Source organism: Bos grunniens, chromosome 5 (genome assembly GCF_055505025.1).
Source record: "Bos grunniens cultivar Pamir isolate PY7600 chromosome 5, Bosgru_T2T1.0, whole genome shotgun sequence".
Taxonomy (NCBI): Eukaryota; Metazoa; Chordata; class Mammalia; order Artiodactyla; family Bovidae; genus Bos; species Bos grunniens.
Window position 1 is genome coordinate 50135708 of NC_141169.1, and position 26878 is coordinate 50162585.

The window sequence follows — 26878 nt, forward strand, 5'->3', positions numbered from 1 at the left end:
ACCTTAAGTGTGAAAATTGACTTTTGTCTAGCAGTTAAAATTATATTTTAAAACCAAAAGTTTCCACCATGTGTCACAGAAAGAATGACAGATTCAATTATTGATATAATTTCAAGTTACTGCTAAGTTTTTATCACTTGTTATCTTCAAAGCCAGCACTTTCTAAAAAAGCTACATGGTCAAATGGAGGATAAATGAGTGACATTTTTGAGGTGAAGTTGCAAAATCTTCCAAAAATAAAAACTGAAACATCTGGCAATTTGAGGTATTAAATGTAAAAGCTACTATTTTACCTGAGCTTGAAGCCAAGATACAAGCGTCTCCCTAATTAGTTGTTGTTGAACAGTAGTTAGTTCTGAATATCTGTTCAAAATACATAAGAAAAACAATAATGGTAATATTTAGTGTATGTGGTTTTTAAAAAGTAATGGCCTCTTATATTTGAAATAGAAAATTTGTATAGCAATCACCTAAAATTCCCTATGATAAATTGGTAATAATTCTCATTACCACTTTAAAGACAGGGGTGGGAGTGGTTGGAGGGGTATCAATATTTATCTTAGTTTTATCTGTGGTCCAGTTTATGCTAAAACAAAATGGCAGCTACACAATTTTTCAAATGAAAATAATGGTCTCAAGTCTATGGTCTCAGGTCTGTGATTTACAGAATAAATTAGGAGGCAAACTAAGGATCCCTGGGGCAGCAATTCACTGTTTCTGCTTAAATTAGGCAGGGGTTTTTTGAAAAGTCAATGGCAACCCACTCCAGTGTTTCTGCCTGGGAAATCCCGTGGGCAGAGGAGCCTGGCGGGCTACAGTCCATGATGTCGCAAAGAGCTGGACACGACTGAGAGACTAAACAAGGCAGGGGTTCTAAATGCAAGTGCCCATACTGCCACTCAATTTAACAGAGAGTGGTCATGCAGTGATACAGGCGTGGTGTTGCTATATCTTTTCATTCTTTCCCAGAGAAACTGGAATTTAACTTTTTCCTGTGTACTGACTGGATTCTTTTATGTAGCCAATGAATTTGGTATTTTTAAAACACCTTGGGATAAATCAAAACATCTCAAAGCTGGATGTGACACATATTGTCAATTTACAGCCTATGTTATGATGTCCTCAAAGAAGGAAAAACTAATTTCAAAATTAGCCTCTCCCCACAAATCTCAGTGAGAAAAGCCGTACTTGTATTTAACTTGATGTTCCAGTACTTGGAAGCAGAAAAACTTAATATGATCATCACTGAAAAAGAAAAAAAAAGAAAAATTAGATAAGGAGAATATGAATTGGGGAAAACAAATCAAAGGTAAATAATAATGAGTAACTCAGTTGAAAGTGTCTCAAACCAGACCTTTGGCTTATTGCTCTCAAGTGTTACATTCACATCCATTTGTAAGCTAAGAGAACTTTATATAATATTCAATGGAAATTGAATAATCAATTTCCAAACAGAGTAACAGAATAATCCCAAATTAAGATTCACTTTAAATACATACAGTCCTTTGCAAATAGAGAGCACTCCCCCCAATTCGAGATGTTAGGATTCCCAAAGCAATTCTTACATTTTATAACAGAAAGGACAGATGTAAAACGACAAATGGTAGAACAGCCAGAGGCTAAGTCAAGCCAGAGACGGTCATCAAAGTCATACTTAAACAAGAGAAGTCTCCTAGACTGGCAGTCCAGCCCCGAAATGCATATAGAAAACCAGGTTACAAATATATTGCCTTAGGGATTCCCTGGTGGTCCAGTGGATAGGAGTCTACACTTCCACTGTATGGGGTATGGGTTTAGTCCCTGGTTGGGAAATTAAGATTCTGCATACTGCATGGCAAGGCTTACATTTAAAGAAAAAAAAAAGAAAGTAAAAACAAATATATGACCTTAAAAAGGGGTGGGGGGAGTAAAAATCAATATCCATCCGCTGTCTACTTCTAACTGTCTCCCTAGGAGTGACAACAGAGATACAGTGAGCTAGCTACAAGCTCTGACCAAGTCCCTTTAATGAACAACAATGTTCTTTTTAGACAGTTGGTTTGAGTCAGGCATGGTCAAGGAACAATCTTTCATATACACAGCTAACTATAGTCAATGTAAGAATGGAGGTATTGTCTTCATTCTGATTACATCCCTTAACCCCTCCACCAAAAAAAATTCACACTTAAGAAAATAAAACCTAATTTTTAAAAGTTTTGTTAAAAGTTACATTTAATTAGCATCTTTTCTAAGACCTTAGGGTTTCTATTCTTATCATGGATTGCACTGAAGCTTGAATTATATAAGACTGAAATTTTTCACTCAAAATATAAACTACAGGGAGCCCTTAATTAAAAGCCAGCCTTCATTTACTCTAAGACATATAGATGTTCTTCAAAATTAACTTTCACTAAACTGGAACACTTGCTTTCAGCTATAAAATGTAGTGACTGATACTCCCAGCATGCAAGAAATCTAGGTAGGAATTCTCACTGACCCCTAGAAACTTATTTATACTCCTACTAGCAGAGTTGTTTGTTTACAACTAGTCAGTGTGCTTTCCCCAGTCTCACTAGGTGCACTGTACTTCTTCTATATTTAAGTAACTTAATTAACTACTATATAAAATAATGCAGTGAGTATGATGAGTTTCTATTTTTGTAAAAATTAAGTTGAATGCTTTAGAAAGAGTTCATAGAAAGTCACTTTGCATGGGAGAAAAAAAACCTTGTATATGTGTATTGTGGGCCAGATAACCAGAAGACTTGGAGATGTGGGAACAAATAAATAAAAGGTTTAGAAAGCCACATTCACTGTTCCTCAATCCACTACAGGGACCCAAAACAGAAATTGGAGAGGATCAATTATGGGGGAATCAATATTTTCAACATTAAGAATCACAAAGTGATTGTGGCACATACACAAAGAAAATTTGTTGGTCCAACATCAAAAGATTAGTAACTGAATGTTTATGCACTTAAATTAAAAATTAAGCCAGATAATTTCTGATTACCTTCTTTACCAAGTTTTTAGAAAACCAACCATCCCTCCTCACCATAAGAAAATACGGAAATTTCTACTGTACTAGATGCCAGCTGGAATCTGCTGTCAGGTACTCAGAATAAGGCAAAGAAGGGATAGTTTTAATAAAAAGTGAATTCAGAATTGGCCAAAATTTTTAGTTTACTATTTTCCTCATTCTACATGGAATAGTTTTTTAAAACTAAGTCATAAAATGTTTTTATGAAAGCCTTTTTCAAACAGATAAATAAAACAATCTTGCCAAGTTCATAAAAATTTAAAGTCTTCTACAAGTTATGCAAATTTTGCTTTAATTACCTGTATGTCCTCTGAGCCAGAGCTTCTGCACACACCTGCCAGGCATCTGGGGAAATCTTTAACTGTTCAAAATAGGCCAAGGCCTGTGTAATTGCAAAGCAGAATATGCATTTGGAATAGTCAATCTCAATTCTCTGCCAATACTCAACAAAGTTTACTGAGAGTAGCAAACCAACTACAGTGACTAAAAATAACAGCTAAACATTGAATTCAGGCTTCTGAGTAGGTGCAACTGGATGATTATTCTTAGGAAAAAGGTTAAGTAAAAAACAAATTCCATCAGTTGGATACTTCTAACTTGTTTCCTTATGGGAAAGGAAACAACACAAAAATGCCCTGCAGACCTCACTGGGTTATTAGAAGAATCAAGAGAAAACACTCCAGTGCTCTGTCAAGTGCTATACTCCTGAGGTACATGCAATTATAAAATGGGATATAAAGAATACTTTTCCTATTTAATAGCAAACGTGCTATTAAAGAAGTGACTATAAAGGATGAAACATATTCTGTATTATCATTTGATCTACCATTTGACAGAAAAAGAGAATTATTTCCATTTTTCAACTGCATCAGTAAGTTTCCTAAATGGTGAGATTAAAATCAGAGTTCAACTGCTTGATATGAATTTTAGGAAGTACCAAATAACTGAAAAAGTCAAAGCTTTAGGAAATGCGTTTCTCATCCCTGTATTCATGAATTCTGGGTTTGTTATAGGAGCAAGTATCCTCTAGAACAGACGCAGCACCAAGCCCACAGCCTATCTACCACTGCTGGGAACACAGGGGTGACTCATACTCCTCCATTTGTATGCTGCAACGGAGATCAGTGACAGATGCCAGTTTCACACATGACAACAAACAGTAACCTCAGTAGCTTGCAAAAAATATCTCAGTCAAGAAAATAACACATAATCTCTAGAAACATTGCTAAAGGAGTCTGAAGCAATTAAGCACATACCTTGAAATGAGTTGAGGAACCTAATTTCAATTAGCCAATATATTTTTTTAAAATGTGGTTTGTGCCTCATCAATGTGAAAACAATGTGTTCAGTCTTGATCAGCAATTTAAAAAATGAAACAGAATAGAGATATTAAGAGTGCACTGCACCTAGCAAGAATAACGATTATTTTGTATGACTTGTTTTACTTATGTGTGTACATGTCATATACCCATATGTGTATAAACATACATATACATACACATATACTGGGTCACGATATTAAATTATTTTTTCTTCTGGGTTAGAGGTTAAAAAAAATAAGTTAGAGTCCTTGAGCCACAATGAAAGATCTCACACAACTCAACAAAAGATTCTGCTTGCCACAACTTAGACCCAAGGCAGCCAAATAAATATTTATTTATTTTATAAATATACATATATTTTAAAACCTGCAATAATAATGGAAAGCTACTGAAATGGCAACCCACTCCAGTATCCTTGCCTGGAAAACTCCATGAACCATGGAGCCTGGCATGTTACTGTCCGTGGGGCTGCAAAGAGTTGGACATGACTGAGTGATTGATGCGTGTGTAGTTAGGTGATGGTTTCCTGTGTTATGCAATTGTATGCATGAGGAAATGAGTTTTTATATGCTGCCTCAATGGCTGTTCCCACTGAGAGAGGAATAGGTCAAAGAAGCGAGTAGATGAAGATCACCAAATACTATCTTAAGTGTAAATAATGGCTGCCTTTAGAATTAAGAATATAGGAGCTCAAGCAGCAGAAAAAAATCTAGTTCAGGTGTCTAACAATACTGATTCCATAAAGCCTCAAGTTTCCTTTAGGAGTATCTCAGGGGCCAGGGCGGGGCCAAGTTTGAAGTCAGTCTTGCAGACTGTGTTACCATCTAATAGTTCACTTACCAAAACAGGTGGGGGAGGTGTGATTCAGCTGCTAGAATTGTCACTAAGTTTCAAGCCAAAGACAGAAATTCTATTTTTTTAAGTGATAATAACTTGAAATTTTTCAGTTTTAACTATTCTTTGCAGTCTGAATCCATGTGATACTAGCATTTAAAAAACAACAACAACACTGTAGTAATGATGAACAAGTCAGTTTTCATCGCCCAGTTCTTCTATCTCATACTTTTCTAATGCTCTACTGTCTCTAAGTGGCAACAGAGTCAGTTCAGTTACTTAGTGCCCAGGTAGAAAACAGAGAACTATAGACAGACAACTGGGAATCAGGGTTGGTAGTCATTTATCTTATTACAAAACTGAATTAAGTTCCTACTACTCCTCAATTTCAGCATCAGGACTATCAGAACTTACTTTTCCTTACAATTCCTTATTTTTCATTCTAATTATTACTTGGGTTGGCTTAATGGAGTATCAAATTAGGCCTGGATCAGGATGTCTAACATACGCCTATGACTGACAGAACCCATTTTTATTGCTGAAAAGCCTAACTTCTATAATATTAAAACCACTGTCAATGTACTAGTTTTACTTTCTGAAAAAGAAAATCATGGCACATTAAAAAAAAAAAGTTCTGATGGTGGAATTTAATTATAAAACAAAGGATTTCAAAAAAGGAACATAAAAAATAACAGAGAAGCTTATTTAATAACTAAACAAATAGTCAAAAGCTATGTAACACCAAGCTAAACGAAAGGTACAGATTTATTATGCTTCAACTATGTTCATGACTAAGGATTTGAAGGTAGGTAGCTAAAGCTCCGATGAAAAGAAATATTTGTCCATATACACAAGACATAGACTTTTAATGACTTTTCATGTCCTAACCGGTTTGATAGGTATCTTATAATTAGCTATTTAAATCTCAATTCTTGTCATTTACCTCCATCTGGAAGGCTGGTTACTTCTTTTAACAGCAGAGACAAGTACACAGTACTATCCTGGAAATCCCTGCAGTTTTTTTTTTTTTACTATTTAAAAAAATTCTGTAAAATTGTTGACTTTTATATTTTGTAAAATTTTTTATATTTTGTAAATTGTTAACTTCATTTAGCTCATTTATTAAAAAAATATCCTTTGTTATGAGAGCAGAAAGAAAATGACTCTTCATTTACTTCATACTTCAAACCACCCACACATCTTTAAAAAATTTAATTACATGTTTGTTCTTTAGATTCTTCTTTTATCATTCAGCCATGATTACAAGTGTATGCTACAATATGTTTAACTGTTTATACTTACCCAAATATCCCAGTACCTCATAATGGATTCTTTTGTCATGTAATCATTTTATGTAACCTGAGACATGGTATATAATACCTGCTTATTTACATGTCTGCCTGATAGAAGCAACAAGAATGTTAACTACCACTAACATGAGGGTTAAGCAACTTGTTTAGACTAAACCAAGCAATGGAAAAATATCATATATACGCCTGCTACTATGGCAAAGTCCCTTGAACAATACTTTGCATAACTTTCAAATAATTATAATGATGTGACATAAAGACTTGCCTTAAATTACAAGAGATTTTAATGCCATTGTTAAGCCAACTACAGAGAAAATAAATCACAATCATTCACTGTTTCCGTATTCAGAATATAGTGAAATACCTCAGATTTGTTTCTCTGTTCATTTCCATCCAAATTAAACCTTCATCAGATGTGTATTTTTGATTCAAGCCCTTTAATGAAAATGTTTATGTAACATGATTTAAAAAATGATTAAGTGGACATGACTTACCCTTTGTCTGAAGTCTGAATCAGCATTTGGATTTAGACCTAAGAGAGCCTGTTCATCCATTCCTGCTGCTATACTTGGAGTTTTCTGATTACAATAGGCGTGCCCTCTAATTCCACAGAAGAATCCGCAAACATCTGTACACACACACAAAGTTGAAAGAAAAAAACACTTGATAAGCAAAATAGATGCTTATCCTGAATACCATTACAAGCAGATAACATTATACAAAGACATTTAATAAGAGTTCAAAGAACTTCTTTGAAACAATCCAAATTACAAGTATAGGAGCCTGTCTCAGAAGAGTGGGTCTGCTAAATACTCCACTAATGTGTAATTTTTAAGGTATGCCATTAAGGTTCTCAAATTTCTTTTCTTCAAGATCATCAATAAAGTATAGAAAGTAATTATTTTTACTTGAAATAGAAGCATCTAATTTCCATTGTTATTATCTACAATAAAGTGCAACTGTGCAACCACATTAAGTTAAAAAAAAATACAAATTCAGATTATGTTGCTGATGATTTAACACTGACTGCTCTTATTTAAGAACTTTTTTTAGTCTCTGGAAAGCACTGCACTTTTTCACAATTTAGAGTCTAACATTTTCAAGTAAGAACATGATCAGCCCCAAAGGCAACTTGGTTTCTGATAAAATGTGTATTTATTTGCAGAAATAAAGAACAAGCTCTACCTGAGGTAAGGAGGGCTGGTCTTACTACTCTTAAAAAGCAAGAACCTGGGGGTGGGGGGCGCAGGGGGTGATGAGGAAGGGGCCACAGCCTTTCTTGGGAATGGTGAGGCCAGGATTGGATCCAGGTTAAAAGATTCTTACTACAACACGCTTTTCTGTCTCCCCCTGGTTCTGCCCAAATCAATGATAAATCAGGATGTGTTCTGAGAGCCTTGGAGAAGAAAGCTCAGCTCCTTCTCTTATAGTTAAGGTCATACTTGCAGATTACATCAAGGCAGTGTAACTCCCTACTGCCCTCAGGATTAAGATCCAAACACTTTTCAATGACTGTAACCATTCTGTACTCTAACCGCGCAAGACAAGTGGTAGTCTGCCTTTCATCTTCTTTGCACACGTTGCTCCTTACTTGGTTAACCCCTGCTTGTCCTTCAGAACTCAGCTTAGAGGTCACCTCTTTCAAGAACACTTCTTTGACCCCTGAGATGCCCCTCCAAGTGCTGATAGGTTGTCACTGTCTGCTTGCTACTTTTCTCTCATTAACCTTAAACAGAAGGAGTGACTGAATATTTGTCACTATGTTCCTAGGACATAATATAACAGACTTTGGATTTGCAAAGATTTGGATTGGCACTCTAACCTTATTTTCAAACTGGGGCCATGTGGACAACTACAAAAACTGAGAGAGCCCTTTCTGTGAAACAGGACAAAAAGAGCACCTGCCTCATAAAGCAGTAAAGACTTCAATGAGACAAGGTATGTAAAGCATGACTGGCACATAGTAGGCCTGCAATTCATAATTCAGAGCTAGGCACATGGGAGAATGGAACTACTTGGAGCATTCTTGATTTATCGTATCACACTACAAACCTGGCATTTTGAACAGATGGAAAAACAAAGGCATTGTTAAAAATTTGATGACAATTCCCCTGAAAAATGCACACACAGAAAGAAAAGACGATCTGAATTTCTATGAATCCCAGATCGAGAAATTCGGTAAAAGATTTCTTGAATATGGCATGGCTTTAGGGAAAATTTCATAAACTTGGTCACTTTGATTCTATCAAGGCAAACAGCAAGCGGTACTAAGGAAAAAACATTGCAAATAAAATCTAAGGAAACGAACTTGTTACAGTTGTCAGTAGAAAAGAATCTCCCACGGAGAAGGCACTTGGATAATAATGTGCAATGGTAAATCACCCACATGTACGCAAAAAACCTGAAAAGTTGTAACCTGTGCAAAAAAGTGACAATTTTCCTAGCAAAAGGTTGTGCATGAACACATATCTAACATGGTATAGAGGTGCTGGCTTAAACATTTGTTACAATATGATAAACCCTTCAATCACGCATCTAGGAAATGTTCTGGGGGAAGGCAAGCAAAATACTTAAAATATTAAGCCCTAACTTTACTATGGATACCCATTAAATCAAGAATCAAAACAACCTGGAAAAATTCCACTACACTTACAGAACACTGTTCTTCAGTTCCAAGGCTGAATCTTTCCAGCCTTTTACCATCACGCTGACAAGTCGCTTTAATCAAACGTAACTTCCCCCAGTAACAACTAATTAGCACTTTCAAAAAGTAATTTTTTTCCCTGGTTACAAGGAAACATCATATTTCTCTACTCTTGCAGAATTGTGAGGAAGGGAAGAGCAAAAATGGCGTGTCCGTGCTGGCAAATTACTACACAGAAATAATACTTTTTTTCTTTTTTGTCCTGGGACGGGTTGGGGGTGGGGATCAAGTTTGAGGTCTCTGCAGTTGAAACTGCTGAGATACGCTGCAACTATTACAAATGGGCTTAAGCCACTTTTACTATGTGGGAGCCACAGGCGATGGGGGCCCTCCTCCGCCGGCCTTGCACCTTTCCTTCCCCCGGATCCCTCCCCTAAAAGAAGCCTCGTGGCAACTGGAGTGATGAAACACCGGGCAATGAGCGGCCACGCACTGGGGACGTACTCCGCCGCAGCTCATACTACCCCCACCCAGGCAGCCCAGCCTCGGGACGCACCGCCATGGAGAGCCCCCGGCCCGCACCTCTCTCCAGCATGGGGGCTTCCCGGGCCAGTCCTCCCGGCCAACTTTCCCGCAGCTTCGCGTGGACCGACCTGGGTCCGAGTCCCGCCCCAAGCCCCGAATCACCTTCCCTATCACTCCATCCCGCCTGCCCGCCTGCACTCCCGAGGGCCGGTCAGTGGAGCCGCGCCGCAAGCAGGGAGCGAGAAGAGCGGCCCTGGTCCTCGTCACCGTCGTCCTCCGCCACGGCCGCGGCGCTAACGCTGGAGACGGAGCTGGCCGGGGCCGCACACCTCTCGCAGCTCTGCGTCTCCTGGCGCCTTTTCTTGCGTGGCGCCGAGCAGGCAAGCTAGCAAGCTGGCGGGCGGGGTTGGCGCCCCAGGAAGGCTAAGAGCGTGAAGGCCGGCTAACGCCGCCACGGCCGTCGCCGCTGAGTCAGCGCGAAGCGCGCTCCCCGCGTCGGTGCCGCGCGGACCAAAGCCAGCAGCCTCATGGACAGGGCTGACGACGGCCCGAGGGCCCGGACCGGGAGCCTACGACTCCCAGCATGCAGTGTGCAGGCGACGCTTCCGGGCGACGGTACGCACACGCGCACCGGGCGCTCGCCGGGAGGCGTGGTCGCCGGGACCTCTGGTGCATGCCGGGATGGGGGTCCGGCCGGAACATTTCCCGGTCGTGAAGTCTGGTGTGCCTTCTGCGCCGGGGCGGAGATCCGTAACCACCCCCTCCACACCCCCAAACGGGGCCGGGTTTGGTTAGCATGTTCCATAAAGACTTAAGGAGGTAGTTGGTAGGTTAGAGAACGGAGTCCCGGAGAGCCGCGTGTCGTGGTCCAAACCACGTGTGAGTCAGTTGTTTAATTTCTCTTTTATGATCCCACACGTTCCCAGCGTGAGCATCCCCCGACGAGCGCTGAAAATTTTTTGTCAGTTTAAACGTACCAGTATTTTTGTCATTCGTGAAAAGATACTGTTTACTTCGTGTGATACTGTTACTTGGTTTATTCATTCACCGATTAGTTTAAAATACTGCATAGAGATAGTACAGGCTCAAGCTGCATAGATTTGGATCCCAGCTCGCCCCACACCCGTTACCCCGCTCACTGATTGTTAACCTCAGTTTCAGGCACGTTACATAATCTTATTTGTGCTTCAGTACGATTTGACTTTTCTCGCTCAGTAGTGTCCGACTCTTTTCACCCCCATGGACCCTTCTCTGTCCATGGGATTTTCCAGACAAGAATACTGGAGTAGGTTTCCATTCCATATTCCAGAGGATCTTCCCCGCCGAGGGACAGAATCCGCCTCTCCTGCATTGGCAGGCGGATTCTTTACCACTCAGCCGCCTGGGATGCCCCTGTTTACTCATCAGTAAAACGGTGTATGCTAATAGTACCTACCTCAAAGGCTTGTTGTGAGAATTGAGTTAATCCTTATGTTTGACATACAATAAGTGCTCTGTATTTAGGTTTCATTACTGATGGTTAAGTATGTACTGAATATAGACTAGGTTACCCTCAGTGGGACAACAGTGAAAAACAAAACCTGGGAGAAGAGAATGGACAGAAAAGTAGAATAAAATTCATGGAACCATATAACAGCTACATTTATTTCGTGACCTGCCCCGTGCAAAACACTGCATCAGGCATTTCATATATAAAGTATCTTGAGTCATTTTTGCATCACGTTTATAATTTACTTGTTCAAAATGTCAGGCTAGGATTCCTGTTCTATTTCAGTGTATCCCGGTGCCTAGTACCACCCTGTAGTTACAATTCAATAAGTGAATCATTGCATGGATTCTTACATTAGCTGTGTGGGTCAACTACTGACTATGGACGTTCAATACTAATCCTGGTCCACGTGGCTCCAAAGCCTGTATTGTGTTCAGTATATTCCACTGTGTCATCCTAAAGAACTTCAAAACACAGTCTATTATCTTGCTACTATCTTTGCCTTTTTCATTTGTAAACTCATTTTGTGAATACTTCATAGTCAAATTTTTATCACATGAAGTTTATCTACAGCTTATCTAATATCTATACCTTATCTACAGTTTATCTAGTAACACTGGCCCTTCATGGTAGTTCAAATGCCTAGGACTGTAAAAGTCTTTCCATTTTGTAGACACATTATTTCATAACGAATAAGGAACTACTTGGACTCCACCAGAAGAAGATCTGAGAGGGATATGAAATTTGACCATTCCATATTCTGGTTCCCCCACCTATAAAGGAATGGACAGTTTCTCATCTCAAACTAATATAAGATGCCAGTTATCAAAATATTGAAAAAGAACAGTCATTATTTTAAAGTATGTGTGCTTGCATATGGGCTTCCCTGGTGGCTCAGATGGTAAAGAATCTGCCTAGAATGTGGGAGACCCAGGTTCAATCCCTGGGTTGGGAAGATCCCCTGGAGAAGAGAATGGCAACCCATGCCAGTATTTTTGCCTGGAGAATTCCATGAACAGAGGAGCCTAGAGTCCACAGGCTATAGTCCATGGGGTTGCAAAGAGTTAGACATATGTGCTTGCATATGACAATGTTTTTACTAACTGCCAACATTTTCAACGTTTCCAAGGCAAACCATTCAATATCACAGTAATCCAAGTCTATGCCCCGACCAGTAACGCTGAAGAAGCTGACATTGAACGGTTCTATGAAGACCTACAAGATTTTCTAGAACTAACACCTCAAAAAGATGTCCTTTTCATTATAGGTGACTGGAATGCAAAAGTAGGAAGTCAAGAGATACCTGGAGTAACAGGCAAATTTGGCCTTGGAGTACAGAATGAAGCAGGGAAAAGGCTAATAGAGTTTTGCCAAGAGAACGCACTGGGCATAGAAACACCCTTTTCCAAAAACACGAGAAGACTCGTGGACACATGGACAACACCAGCTGGTCAATACCAAAATCATATTGATTATATTCTTTGCAGCCAAAGATGGTGAAGCTCTATACAGTCAGCAAAAACAAGATCATGAACTCCTTATTGCCAAATTCTGACTTAAATTGAAGAAAATAGGGAAAACCACTAGACCATTCAGGTATGACCTAAATCAAATCCCTTAGGATTGTACAGTGGAAGTGAGAAATAGATTCAAGGGATTAGATCTGATAGACAGAGTGCCTGATGAACTATGGATGGAAGTTCATGACATTGTACAGGAGACAGGGATCAAGACCATCCCCAAGAAAAAGAAATGCAAAGAAGCAGAATGGCTGTCTGAGGAGGCCTTACAAATAACTGTGAAAAGGAGAGAAGCAAAAGAGAAAAGGAAAGATTCTTCATTTGAATGCAGAGTTCCAAAGAATAGCAAGGAGAGATAAGAAAGCCTTCCTCAGTGATCAATGCAAAGAAATAGAGGAAAACAACAGAATGGGAAAGACTGGAGATCTCTTCAAGAAAATTTGAGATACCAAGGGAACATTTCATGCAAAGATGAGCACAATAAAGGACAGAAATGGTATGGACCTAACAGAAGCAGAAGATATTAAGAGGTGGCAAGAATACACCAAAGAACTATACAAAAAAGATCTTCACGACCCAGATAATCACGATGGTATGATCTCTCACCTAGAACCAGACATCCTAGAATGCAAAGTCAAGTGGGCCTTAGGAAGTGATGTAAAGTTGCTCAGTCGTGTTTGACTCTTTGCAACCCCATGGACTGTAGCCTACCAGGTTCCTCCATCCATGGGATTTTCCAGGCAAGAGTATTGGAGTTGGTTGCCATTTCCTTCTCCAGGAGATCTTCCCGACCCAGGGATTGAACCTCCGTCTCCCACATTGTAGGTAGACGCGCTTTACCATCTGAGCCACCAGAGTGGAGGTGATGGAATTCCAGTTGAGCTATTTCAAATCCTGAAAGATGATGCTGTGAAAGTGCTTCACTCAATATGCCAGCAAATTTGGAATACTCAAAAGTGGCCACAGGACTGGAAAAGATCATTTTTAATTCCAATCCCAAAGAAAAGCAATGCCAAAGAATGCTCAAACTACTGCACAATTACACTCATCTCACACGCTAGTAAAGTAATGCTCAAAGTTCTCCAAGCCAGGCTTCTACAGCATGTGAACCATGAACTTTCAGATGTTCAAGCTGGATTTAGAAAAGGCAGAGGAACCACAGATCAAATTGCCAACATCTGTTGGATTATCGAAAAAGCAAAAGAGTTCCAGAAAAACATCTATTTCTGCTTTATTGACTATGCCAAAGCCTTTGACTGTGTGCATCACAACAAACTCTGGAAAATTCTTAAAGAGATGGGAGTACCAGAACACCTGACCTACCTCTTGAGAACTCTGTATGCAGGTCAAAAAGCAACAGTTAGAACTGGACGTGGAACAACAGAGTGGTTCCAAATAGGAAAAGGAGTACATCAAAGCTGTATGTTGTCACCTGTTTATTTAACGTATATGCAGAGTACACCATGAGAAACACTGGGCTGAATGAAGCACAAGCTGGAATCAAGACTTCCGGGAGAAATATCAATATCCTCAGATGCAGATGACACCACCCTTATGGCAGAAAGTGAAGAACTAAAGAGCCTCTTGATGAAAGTGAAAGAGGAGAGTGAAAAAGTTGGCTTAAAGCTCAACATTCAGAAAACGAAGATCATGGCATCTGGTCCCATCACTTCATGGCAAAAAGATGGGGAAACCGTGGAAACAGTGACAGACTTTATTTTTGGGGGCTCCAGAATCACTGCAGATGGTGACTGCAGCCATGAAATTAAAAGACGCTTACTCCTTGGAAGAAAAGTTATGACCAACCTAGACAGCATATTAAAAAGCAGAGACATTACTTTATCATAAGGGTCCATCTAGTCAAGGCTTTGGTTTTTCCAGTGGTCATGTATGGATGTGAGAGTTGGACTATAAAGAAAGCTGAGCAGCAAAGAATTGATGCTTTTGAACTGTGGTGTTGGAGAAGACTATTGGGAGTCCCTTGGATTGCAAAGAGATCCAACTAGTCCATCCTAAAGGAAATCAGTCCTGAATGTTCATTGGAACGACTGATGTTGAACTTGAAACTCCAATATTTTGGCTACCTGATACGGATAACTGACTCATTTGAAAAGACCCTGATGCTGGGAAAGATTGAAGGCAGGAGGAGAAGGGGATGACAGAAGATGAGATGGTTGGATGGCATCACCGACTCTATGGACATGAGTTTGAGTAAACTCCAGGAGTTGGTGATGGACATGGAGGCCTGGTGTGCTGCAGTCCATGGGGTCACAAAGAGTCTGACACAACTGAGCAACTGAACTGAACATTTTTGAGCATTTATTATGTGCCAGAAACTGTTCTGAGTGTTTAGACATTAATCCTCATAACACAGTACTATCATTATGCCCATTTTATAGATATGGAAACAAATGAAAGTAGCAGAGCTGGGATTCACAGTCTTGACTCTAGAGTCTGTGCTTTCAATCCCTGTCTCTCAAATGAAGGTTCATTAAAGGATGATGACACTGTAGAACTACTGTACTAGTTCTTCCTATAAATATGCTGAGGCACCTCTCTTATAACAATAACATATTGTTTCTGTCCCATATTTCCCTTTTCTTACAATTGCCAGAGTACTTGAAAGATGCATAGTTGATAACATTTATATATTGCATTATGGATTATAGTATGTCTCCATATAACTTTTCTAATTTGTTCCTCTTATCTTGTAGGGATGGAGCAGATATCATCATCATCATCATCATCATCATCATTTTTAATTTACAGTTAAGGAAACCAAGGTGGATGTATTTTAAGTAACTTATCCTAAGTCACATGGGGCTTTCGTGATGGCTCAGCCAGTGAAGAATCCACCTGCAATGCAGGAGACACAGGAGACTCAGGTTTGATCCCTGGGTCAGAAAGATCAGATCCTCTGGAGGAGGAAATGAGAACCTACTCCAGTATTCTTGCCTGAAAAATCCCATGGACAGAGGAGCCTGGCAGGCTACAGTCCAAAGGGTCACAAAGAGTCAGACGTGACTGAGCAACTAAGCACATGCACACACCTAAGTCGCATAGCTACTAAATGTTGTATTAGAACCCTAAATTCTTGAATCTAGGCTTCCTGTCTTCAGGATACCACACAGTTTTGCCTACACTTAATCCTCCAGTCTCTCACTTTTTGTAATATATTTTCTATCCTCAAATCATTCTACTGATACTTAAAATTATCCAACCCTGTGACCCTGTTTATTTAACTTATATGCAGAGTACATCATGAGAAACGCTGGACTGGAAGAAACACAAGCTGGAATCAAGATTGCCGGGAGAATTATCAATCACCTCAGATATGCAGATGATACCATCCTTACGGCAGAAAGTGAAGAGGAACTAAAAAGCCTCTTGATGAAAGTGAAAGTGGAGAGTGAAAAAGTTGGCTTAAAGCTCAACATTCAGAAAACGAAGATCATGGCATCCGGTCCCATCACTTCATGGGAAATAGATAGGAAAACACTGTCAGACTTTATTTTTGGGGGCTCCAGAATCACTGCAGATGGTGAGTGCAGCCATGAAATTAAAAGATGCTTACTCCTTGGAAGGAAAGTTATGACCAACCTAGATAGCATATTCAAAAGCAGAGACGTTACTTTGCCAACAAAGGTCCGTCTAGTCAAGGCTATGGTTTTTCCAGTGGTCATGTATGGATGTGAGAGTTGGACTGTGAAGAAAACTGAGCGCCAAAGAATTGATGCTTTTGAACTGTGGTGTTGGAGAAGACTTTGAGTCCCTTGAACTGCAAGGAGATCCAACCAGTCCATTCTGAAGGAGATCAGCCCTGGGATTTCTTTGGAAGGAATGATGCTAAAGCTGAAACTCCAGTACTTTGGCCACCTCATGCGAAGAGTTGACTCATTGGAAAAGACTCTGATGCTGGGAGGGATTGGGGGCAAGAGGAGAAGGGGACGACAGAGGATGAGATGGCTGGATGGCATCACTGACTCGATGGATGTGAGTCTGAGTGAACTCCAGGAGTTGGTGATGGACAGGGAGGCCTGGCGTGCTGCGATTCATGGGGTTGCAAAGAGTTGGACACGACTGAGCGACTGATCTGATCTGATCTGATCTGTTACCATTTTTACTCATTTACTTCAACTTTTCTTTTGACTATTTCCTTTCTCCTTGAAATTATGTCCTCTTGACTTTGACACTGCGTTATCCTCAAACTCTTCTATTTCATTTTTCTGATGACGCCTCCTACTTTTATTCTCTTACCACGTCTTCCCCAAGGCTGCCTTCTTAGCTACGTGGCTTTCTGTTTTCTGTCCTTGCTCTCAGTAATTATTTCCACATCTTCAGCACTCATTTCTATGAAGATCTCCCCTTCTCTACTTCTGGCTCTAAGATTTTGTACTCTCAACTTGTGTTACAAGACAGCTACACATCTCAACCCGTAAAAGAAGTCTAACACATCCGGAAACCAAAGTCGAGACCTTCCCCACAAAATACATCTGATTTCTGCCAATGCATCCAGCTCCTCAGCACAACTCAGCGCTCTTGGGATCACTTTTGTTGCTTTCACGTTCAATGACCCAGTTCAGTTTCAGCGTAGTGCTATCACATCTGTCTTTTCTGTTCCTGATTTCCTCTGTCTGACATTAGGCTTTCAAAGCTTCTCTGCTGGATTTACTGAAGGAAACTTATCCATTACTTGAAAGTTATCTTTAGGTGGTAAGACCGCAGGTGATTTCTGTTATCTTTCTTGTACCTTTCTGGATTAAAACAATTTTTTTCCCACCGTGAATATGTAGTACATTCTTAAAAAACATTTTTAAAAACTGACTGTAATAAAAGGGAAAAAAGGAATAGTTTCATTGACTTTGAGAATTTATTGAATGCTATCTCTGTCATGAAGTGACCACATTTCCACAACCAGGTTTATTCAATCCTTTCTTTGATGTGCCTTTTTTTTTTTCATACCTCTCATGTCATTAATATATTTTTGTTTTGTATTAAATTTGTATGGTTGTCTTACTCACCTAGTAGTCAATTCTTGAAGACTGATAATAAGTTCTTTCTGATTCTGTTTGTGGATAACAACTTCTCAGTAAGTATTTGTGACATGTATTGAATTGAACCCGAAATAATATAATGTGAGCTGATAAACACTGAGTTCTGTGTCAAATTTTCTTCATCTCAGTGCTTATTAAGCCTAGCGCCATTGTTGCCAAAGCTCATTCGTAATGGGCTTCCTGGCAGAGAAAGAAGTTGGAAAATAGGTCAGGTGAGCTGTCTTTATTGGGTTCTAGTTCAATTATTCGGAGAAGGCAATGGCAACCCACTCCAGTACTCTTGCCTGGAAAATCCCATGTACGGAGGGGCCTGGTGGGCTGCAGTCCATGGGGTCGCTAGGAGTCGGACACAACTGATCGACTTCGCTTTCACTTTTCACTTTCATGCATTGGAAAAGGAAATGGCAACCCACTCCAGTGTCCTTGCCTGGAGAATCCCAGGGACGGTGGAGCCTGGTGGGCTGCCGTCTATGGGGTCGCACAGAGTCGGACACGACTGAAGCGACTTAGCAGCAGCAGCAGTTCAATTATTGGTTTGTTTTATAGGAAGTGAGTGTGAAGCAGGAAGCCTGAGGCAGAACAGAGCACTGGGGCATTATTTAGTAAAAGAAATGTTTGTTTTAATCTGCTTTGTATGGTTCCTTAGACTTCATTATAATGACATGTCTCCTCCATATTTCAGTTGATTGCTAAATGTTGTAGATAATTTAAATGGTCAGTATCTGTTAATACTAAGTAGAAATACAAGGGATTCCTAATTCAGACATTTGAAAAATTCAGCTTTTATTTACCTATTGCAGACTTCAAGTATCTCTCTTTACATACTGTCTGTCCTTATTTTCAGGTTGAGAGGTACGAACACTTGAGATCCTAACACCCATTGAAGGGTACTTCTAGTTTGAAATCCTTACAAGGTTCTTATGACCTGTGGCCCACTGCTCACTTCTCCACCAAAAATGCAACTAAAAAAAGAAAAGGTAAAAATTCCATTCTTTTGTTTGTATGTTTGTGTATGTAGATTATATTTTTGTCTTGAGCTGTAATCTAAAATGTAAAAAGTTAGGCTTAGTTCAGTTCAGTCGCTCAGTCGTGTCCGATCTTTGTGACTCCATGGACTGCAGCATGCCAGGCTTCCCAGTCCATCGCTAACTCCCGGAGTTCACTCAAACTCATGTTCATAGAGTTGGTGATGCCATCCAACCATCTCATATTCTGTCGTCCCCTTCTCCTCCTGCCATCAATCTTTCCCAGCATCAGGGTCTTTTCAAATGAGTTAATTCTTCGCATCAGGTGGCCAAACTACTGGAGTTTCAGTTTCAGCATCAGTCCTTCCAATGAATATTCAGGACTGATTTCCTTTAAGATAGGCTGGTTGGATCTCTTTACAGTTCAAGGAACTCTCAAGAAGTCTTCTCTAACACCACAGTTCAAAAGCATCAATTCTTTGCTGCTCAGTTTTCTTTATAGTCCAACTCTCACATCCATACATGACTACTGGAAAAACCATAGCCTTGACTAGATGAACCTTTGTGGTAATGTCTCTGCTTTTTAATATGCTGTCTAGGTTGGTCATAACTTTTCTTCCAAGGAGTAAGCATCTTTTAATTTCATGGCTGCAGTCACCATCTGCAGTGATTTTGGAGCCCCCAAAAATAAAGTCTGTCACTGTTTCCACAGTTTCCCCATCTATTTGCCATGAAGTGATGGGACCAGATGCCATGATCTTCGTTTTCTGAATGTTGAGCTTTAAGCCAACTTTTTCACTCTCCTCTTTCACTTTCATCAAGAGGCTCTTTAGTTCTTCTTCACTTTCTGCCATAAGGGTGGTGTCATCTGCATATCTGAGGATATTGATATTTCTCCTGGCAATCTTGATTCTAGCTTGTACTTCATCCAGCCCAGCATTTCTCATGATGTACTCTGCATATAAGTTAAATAAGCAGGTGACAACATACAGCCTTGATTTTCTCCTTTCCCTGTTTGGAAACAGCCTGTTGTTCCATGTCCAGTTCTAACTGTTGCTTCCTGACTTGTATACAGATTTCTCAAGGGGTAGGTCAGGTGTTCTGGTATTCCCATCTCTAAGAATTTTCCAGAGTTTGTTGTGGTCCTCCCAGTCAAAGGCTTTGGCTTAGTCAATAAAGCAGAAGTAGGTATTTTTCTGGAACTCTCTTGCTTTTTTGACAATCCAGTGGATGTTGGAAATTCGATCTGTGGTTCCTCTGCCTTTTCTAAATCTAGTTTGAACATCTGGCAGTTCATGGTTCACGTACTGTTGAAGCCTGGCTTGGAGAACTTTGAGTATTACTTTACTAGCATGTGCGATGAGTGTAATTGTGCTGTAGTTTGAGCATTCTTTGGCATTGTCTTTCTTTGGGATTTGGAATGAAAACTGACCTTTTCCAGTCCTGTGGCCACTGCTGAGTTTTCCAAATTTGCTGGCATATTGAGTGAAGCACTTTCACAGCATCATCTTTCAGGATTTGAAATAGCTCAACTGGAATTCCATCACCTCCACTAGCTTTATTTGTAGTGATGCTTCCTAAAGCCCACTTGTTAGGCTATCACCCAACAAAGAAGAATTTGATATTACTACTTTGTATAAGGGGAACTGAATGACTACATATGTACCAGAAAATCACATACTGGTTCAATTTATTTTTAAAAGACTTATGTAGTGTTCACTCTGTTCCAAGTACCTGTTCTAAGTACTCAGAAACATTGCTAATCCTCATAATAACCCTGTGGGGTTGGTACTATTACCCATTTCAGATCAGGAAACTGAGGCACTGAGCATTTAAAGTAAGCTGTCCAGGAATTCCCTGGCATCCAGTGGATAAGAATCCTCACTCTCACTGCCAAGGGCCCAGGTTTGATCCTTGGTTGGGGAATTAGGTTTCTGCATGCTGTGCAACACAGCCAAATAAAAAAGTTGTCCAAGGTGATTTTTTTAACTACTGAGTGAGAGCTGGAATTTGAACCCAGGTCATCTGGCTCTATCCAGATGTCTATCCAACCTAGACAGCATATTAAAAATCAGAGACATTACTTGGCCAACAAAGGTCCATCTAGTCAAAGCTATGGTTTTTCCAGTAATCATGTATAGATGTGAGAGTTGGACTATAAAGAAAACTGAGTGGTGAAGAATTGATGCTTTTGAACAGTGGTGTTGGAGAAGACTTTTGAGCGTCCCTTGGACTGCAAGGAGATCCAACCAGTCCATCCTAAAGGAAATCAGTCCTGAATATTCATTGGAAGGACTGATACTGAAGCTGAAACTCCAATATTTGGCCACCTGCTGTGAAGAACTGACTCACTGGAAAAGATCCTGATGCTGGGAAAGATTGAAGGCAGCAGGAGAAGGGGACGATACAGGATAAGATGGTGGATGGAGTCATCAACTGGATGGACGTGAATTTGAGCAAGCTCCAGGAGTTGGTGATGGACAGGAAAGCCTAGCGAGCTATAGTCCATGGGGTCACAAAGACACTAAGTCATGTCCAACTCTTTGCAACCCTATGAACTGTAACTCACCAGGCTCTCTGTCCATGGAATTCTCCAGGCAAGTATACTGGAATGGGTTGCCGTTCCCTCCTTCCAGGGATCTTGTACAGGATCTGTACCAAATGCTTCCTGAGTTTGGTTGGATTTAGAAGATAAGGAGCAAATGCCTGTGTAGGGTGTATTTATGTTGTTGTTGTTTATTCACTAAATTGTTTCTGACTCTTTTGTGACACCATAGGCTGGAGCCCGCCAGGTTCCTCTGTCAATAAGATTTTCCAGGCAAGAATATTGGAGTAAGTTGCCACTTCCTTCTCTATGGGATCTTCCCGACCCAGGGGTCAAATCCACACCTCCTGCTTGGCAGAAGGATTCTTTACCACTGAGCCACCTGAGAGGCCTATATTTATGTTAACTGTTCTCATAAAGCTTACCAAAAGATAAGGGAATACAGACAATTTTCATGTCTGTAGTCCTTTCATAATTCATAAGTCACTGCCTTTGGTCTTCCCACCAACTCTCTAGTTAGCAGGGCATATGTTTAGTAGCAGTTTCATTACACAGATAGTGAAATGAAGCTGAAAAGGTGAAGTGACTTTTCAAAAATCTCAGATACTAAGCAACAGGATTAGTGCTCTAATCCAGTTCTCCTGACTCCAAATCCAGGGATCTTTCTCCTATATTAAAGCCCTTTCCTGTGATCTGAACTTTGCTGTTACCTTGGCAACAGTACAGAACAATGAGTGCCTGGAAACCATGATACTGCCTTCTCTGTATGCCACACAATTAAAAAGTTAACTGAGGTCACCTTAACCACCAGACTCTTTGTAAAATTCCCTTCTTTGTGTGCATCATCTTCACATTTGTTAAGCCTAGTACCCTTTTCACCAGAAACTTGTTTATGGTGGGCTTCGTGGCAGATATATCAGATATGCTTTCTTTTCTGTTCCTGATCCAGTCATTCTGTTTCTTAGTCCTGGGAAGTGGCTATGAAACAGGGAGCCCATGACACATGAGACAGCAGTCTGGACTGAGGCCTGTTCCCCACTTGGGCCTCCCATTCCAACTCTGCAGTAGCCATTTCCCTCTCAAACACTCTCCTGAGGTATGACTCTTTGGCAAACATGAAGGGCCTTTCCTTCTCTTGGTTTGAGGCAACAAATTTCAGAATGGGTTAGATGGGAATAATCCTTACTTCAGAGGAAATAGCCATGACCCTGGGGCTCCCTTTTCATCCAGGTATGAATATGAAGAGTAAGATGTATGATCAGATCCTAAGAAAACTTCAAATGCTAGGTCATTTAAGATTTTGTCAGCAGGTGGCACTTCTCTCCTTACTCACCAAATACAGTCTTTCCAAAAGAGAAATATTGTTTCTATTCCTTTGCTGCTATTGAGCTTCTCAGACTTCTTTAGCTACATCTAAACATTTTTCCTCAGTTCCCTCAGTTTGTAGCAATTTAGTCTACACTATGTTTATGTTTTAATTTATTTATACTGCTTCCACAAAGGATTTGAAATTGCTTACAACATACAGTATGCAATAGTAAAATGTGAGGAGAATGAAAATGTAAAATGCAATAAAGAATACATAATTCAATACTGGGTTGCAGGTAACTGGAACAAATTAAACAAAATATACATATACTGTTTGCATTGTCTCTGGGTCTCTGGGTAAATTGGAAGGGAGAGAGAATGACTTTTCAAGGATTTGAATTTAAAATGAAAGTTCTCACCTAGGGTTACTGGAGATAAGTTTCTGTTGCTGTGTTCTAATCTCGTTAACCTAATTTACAATGTTATTCCGACAACACAAGAGAAGACTCTACACATGGACATCACCAGATGGTCAACACCGAAATCAGATTGATTATATTCTTTGCAGCCAAAGATGGAGAAGCTCTATACAGTCAGCAAAAGCAAGACTGGTTGCTGACTGTAGCTCAGATCATGAACTCCTTATTGCCAAATTCAGATTTAAATTGAAGAAGGTAGGGAAAACCACCAGATCATTCAGGTATGACCTAAATTAGATCCCTTATGATTATACAGTGGAAGTGAGAAATAGATTTAAGGGACTAGATCTGATAGAGTACCTGATGAACTATGGACGGAGGTTCGTGACATTGTACAGGAGACAGGGATCAAGACCATCCCCGTGGAAAAGAAATGCAAAAAAGCAAAATGGATGTCTGGGGAAGCCTTACAAATAGCTGTGAAAAGAAGAGAAGTGAAAAGCAAAGGAGAAAAGGAACAATATAAGCATCTGAATGCAGAGTTCCAAAGAATAGCAAGGAGAGATAAGAAAGACTTCCTCAGTGATCAATGCAAAGAAATAGAGGAAAACAAATGAATGGGAAAGACTAGAGACCTCTTCAAGAAAATTAGAGATACCAAGGGAACATTTCATGCAAAGATGGGCTCGATAAAGGACAGAAATGGTATGGACCTAACAAAAGCAGAAGATATTAAGAAGATGTGGCAAGAATACACAGAAGAACTGTACAAAAAAGATCTTCATGACCAAGATAATCACGATGGTGTGATCACTCACCCAGAGCCAGACATCCTGGAATGTGAAGTCAAGTGGGCCTTAGAAAGCATCACTACAAACAAAGCTAGTGGAGGTGATGGAATTCCAGTTGAGCTATTCCAAATCCTGAAAGATGATGCTGTGGAACTGCTGCACTCAATATGCCAGCAAATTTGGAAAACTCAGCAGTGGCCACAGGACTGGAAAAGTTCAGTTTTCATTCCAATCCCAAAGAAAGGCAATGCCAAAGAATGCTCAAACTACTGCACAATTGCACTCATCTCACACACTAGTAAAGGAATGCTCAAAATTCTCCAAGCCAGGCTTCAGCAATATGTGAACCGTGAACTTCCTGATGTTCAAGCTGGTTTTAGAAAAGGCAGAAGAACCAGAGATCAAATTGCCAACATCTGCTGGATCATAGAAAAAGTAAGAGAGTTCCAGAAAAACATCTGCTTATGCTTTATTGACTATGCCAAAGCCTTTGACTGTGTGGATCATAATTAACTGTGGAAAATTCTGAAAGAGATGGGAATACCAGACCACCGGACCTGCCTCTTGAGAAATCTGTATGCAGGTCAGGAAGCAACAGTTAGAACTGGACATGGAACAACAGACTGGTTCCAAATAGGAAAAGGAGTACGTCAAGGCTGTATATTATCACCCTGCTTATTTAACTTATATGCAGAGTACATCATGAGAAACGGGCTGGAAGAAGCACGAGCTGGAATCAAGATTGTCAGGAGAAATATCAATAACCTCAGATATGCAGATGACACTACACTTATGGCAGAAAGTGAAGAGGAACTAAAAAGCCTCTTGATGAAAGTGAAAGAGGAGAGTGAAAAAGTTGGCTTACAGCTCAACATTCACAAAACTAAGATCATGGCATCTGGTCCCATCACTTCATGGGAAATAGATGGGGAAACGGTCGAAACAGTGTCAGACTTTATTTTTTTGGGCTCCAAAATCACTGCAGATTATGAGTGCAGCCATGAAATTAAAAGATGCTTACTTCTTGGAAGGAAAGTTATGACCAACCTAGATAGCATATTCAAAAGCAGAGACATTACTTTGCCAACAAAGGTCCGTCTAGTTAAGGCTATGGTGTTTCCAGTAGTCATGTATGGATGTGAGAGTTGGACTGTGAAGAAAGCTGAGTGCTGAAGAATTGATGTTTTTGAACTGTGGTGTTGGAGAAGCCTCTTGAGAGTCCCTTGGACTGTAAGGAGATCCAACCAGTCCATTCTAAAGGAGATCAGTCCTGGGTGTTCTTTGGAAGGACTGATGCTGAAGCTGAAACTCTAATACTTTGGCCACCTCATGTGAAGAGTTGACTCATTGGAAAAGACTCTGATGCTGGGAGGGATTGGGGCAGGAGGAGAAGGGGACGATAGAGGATGAGATGGCTGAATGGCATCACCGACTAGATGGACGTGTTTGAGTGAACTCCGGGAGTTGGTGATGGACAGGGAGGCCTGGTGTGCTGCGATTCATGGGGTCGCAAACAGTTGGACACGACTGAGCGATTGGACTGAACTGATTCCTGGTCTGTAAAAAGTAAATAGTACTTGTTACTACTCTGAAGCCTCAAGGCTGCATGTTCAGCATTTCTCGGCCTCTAACTTTCAATTTTTTAGATACGCAGGCTTCACCCGTTCATTCATCCTACACAGATTGAGCTCCGACTGCCTACGGGGCGTTGTCCTGGGCACTGGGAACAGAAGCATATCCATTAGGTAGACTTGGGTGTGCGAAAAACAATTTATAACAGGCTCTTTTGTCAGAGAGCTTTTATGTAGCTGCAGAAAGAAGAGCTAAGTCTCTACTCGTGAAAAATTAGAGAGCTATGCCAAGCAATCTTATAATCAAGTGCTAAATCTGGGTGGTTGATCTTAATAGAGCTCTAGGATTGTTTTATTTAAAAATAAATCGGTAAATTTCATCTTGTTCAAGTTTGTAATAGAAAACCAGACCAAACCGGTGGCCTCGATGCTTGCTCCGCAACAGCTAGGCTAGGGGAAGGAAAGGGGCCGGGGTGAGCAGAGGGCCCCAGGATGCTTGGCAGCGAGCCCAGAAGGACCAGCGTCTCGCCCTGCCCATTGTTGTCGGGGACTGAGACCAAGATTGGGGGGCGGGGCCAGACGCGGGTGTGTGTGTGTGTGTGTGTGTGTGTGTGTGTGTGTGTGTGTGTGTTGGTGTGTGTTGGTGTGTTGGGAGCGGGGGGCGGGTGCTGGTCCAGGGGACCAGACGCGGGAGCTCCGAAGCCTGGGGCCCGGCCACCAGCGCCCGGGGAGGCGGCCGCGCGGTTCGGCGGCTTTGTGGCGCGCGCGGGTTCCACCGCGGGCGGCGCGGAGGCGGGGTCGGACAGAGGCCTCCGCCGACCCCGGCACTCGGCGGGGCCGCGGGCGCCCTGCATGGCCAGCCCCGCGCGCTGCGGCTTCCCAGCGCGCAAGAATAGCCGCCTGGACGCCTTCCTGCGTAGGCATCTGCCGCCCGAGGTCTACGACGCCGTCCGCGCCTATGAGCAGTGCATCGTGGTATCTGACTCGGAGAAACACACCTTAAAGTACGTGGTGCTCACTGACCGGCTCATCTACCTGACTGAGAACCCGCCCAAATCCATCCGACGAGTCGTGGCGCTGCGGGACATCGTAGCCATTGACCTGGTGAGGCGCGCAGACGGGCTCGCGAGAACCCCTTTCTTGGGCTCCCCAATCCCTGTTACACGCGGGAAGGAGGAGGAGGAGGAGCTTCCCCACCCTGCCCGGGACTCTTGTTCTCTCTAACATATACTTTTCTACTAGTAGCCACATAGGAAAACTGGATTGCTGTATGCATTCCGAATAAAGATGCTTTTACCATTCTTATTTTGTGTACCGGTCATCCCTGTCCCCTCAAATAGGACGACAGATTTGAGAACATAGCCTCCTACCAGAAGTACGCTTTAAGGTCGTTCTTTGGTTAATTAAGCACCCACAGTAGGCCAAGCACTGTGCTAGACTCTGAGGATGAGAAACTGAAACAGGGGGCCTTCCTAGAAGATTCTGTGGGAAAGACTGAAAACCAAAACCAATGCAAATAAATGCCATGTGAAAAGTGCGAATATGCCTTGTTTATTTTTTAT

General features: G+C 41.1%; 2 protein-coding genes and 1 long non-coding RNA gene across 12 annotated transcripts in view; 2 read left to right on the top strand and 1 right to left on the bottom strand.

The window, feature by feature from the left end:
• Positions 1–26878, bottom strand: part of XPOT (exportin for tRNA) — a 173463-nt gene that overhangs the window by 36742 nt on the left and 109843 nt on the right. For 8 of the 10 annotated variants that reach the window (XM_086400171.1, XM_086400174.1, XM_086400173.1 and 5 more), the window contains 4 exons: positions 6980–7113; positions 3319–3401; positions 1189–1245; positions 294–363 (listed from right to left, as the gene is read on the bottom strand). In XM_086400171.1, coding sequence (XP_086256297.1) covers positions 294–363; positions 1189–1245; positions 3319–3401; positions 6980–7039 — 270 coding nt within the window. In that variant the 5' untranslated portion in view covers positions 7040–7113. Of the gene's footprint in view, positions 1–293; positions 364–1188; positions 1246–3318; positions 3402–6979; positions 7114–9816; positions 10211–26878 lie in introns of those variants that run through there. The other 2 variants (XM_086400166.1, XM_086400176.1) reach the window with 2 other exon arrangements.
• LOC147371923 (uncharacterized) lies at positions 10298–17682 on the top strand. The gene is made up of 2 exons (XR_015163848.1): positions 10298–10533; positions 15378–17682. It is a non-coding gene; the product is annotated as an uncharacterized LOC147371923 (long non-coding RNA).
• Positions 25647–26878, top strand: part of C5H12orf56 (chromosome 5 C12orf56 homolog) — a 76852-nt gene continuing 75620 nt past the window's right edge. The window contains exon 1 of the mRNA XM_086400202.1: positions 25647–26420. Within this exon, the coding sequence (XP_086256328.1) occupies positions 25809–26420 (612 nt within the window). The 5' untranslated portion in view covers positions 25647–25808. The remainder of the gene's footprint in view (positions 26421–26878) is intronic.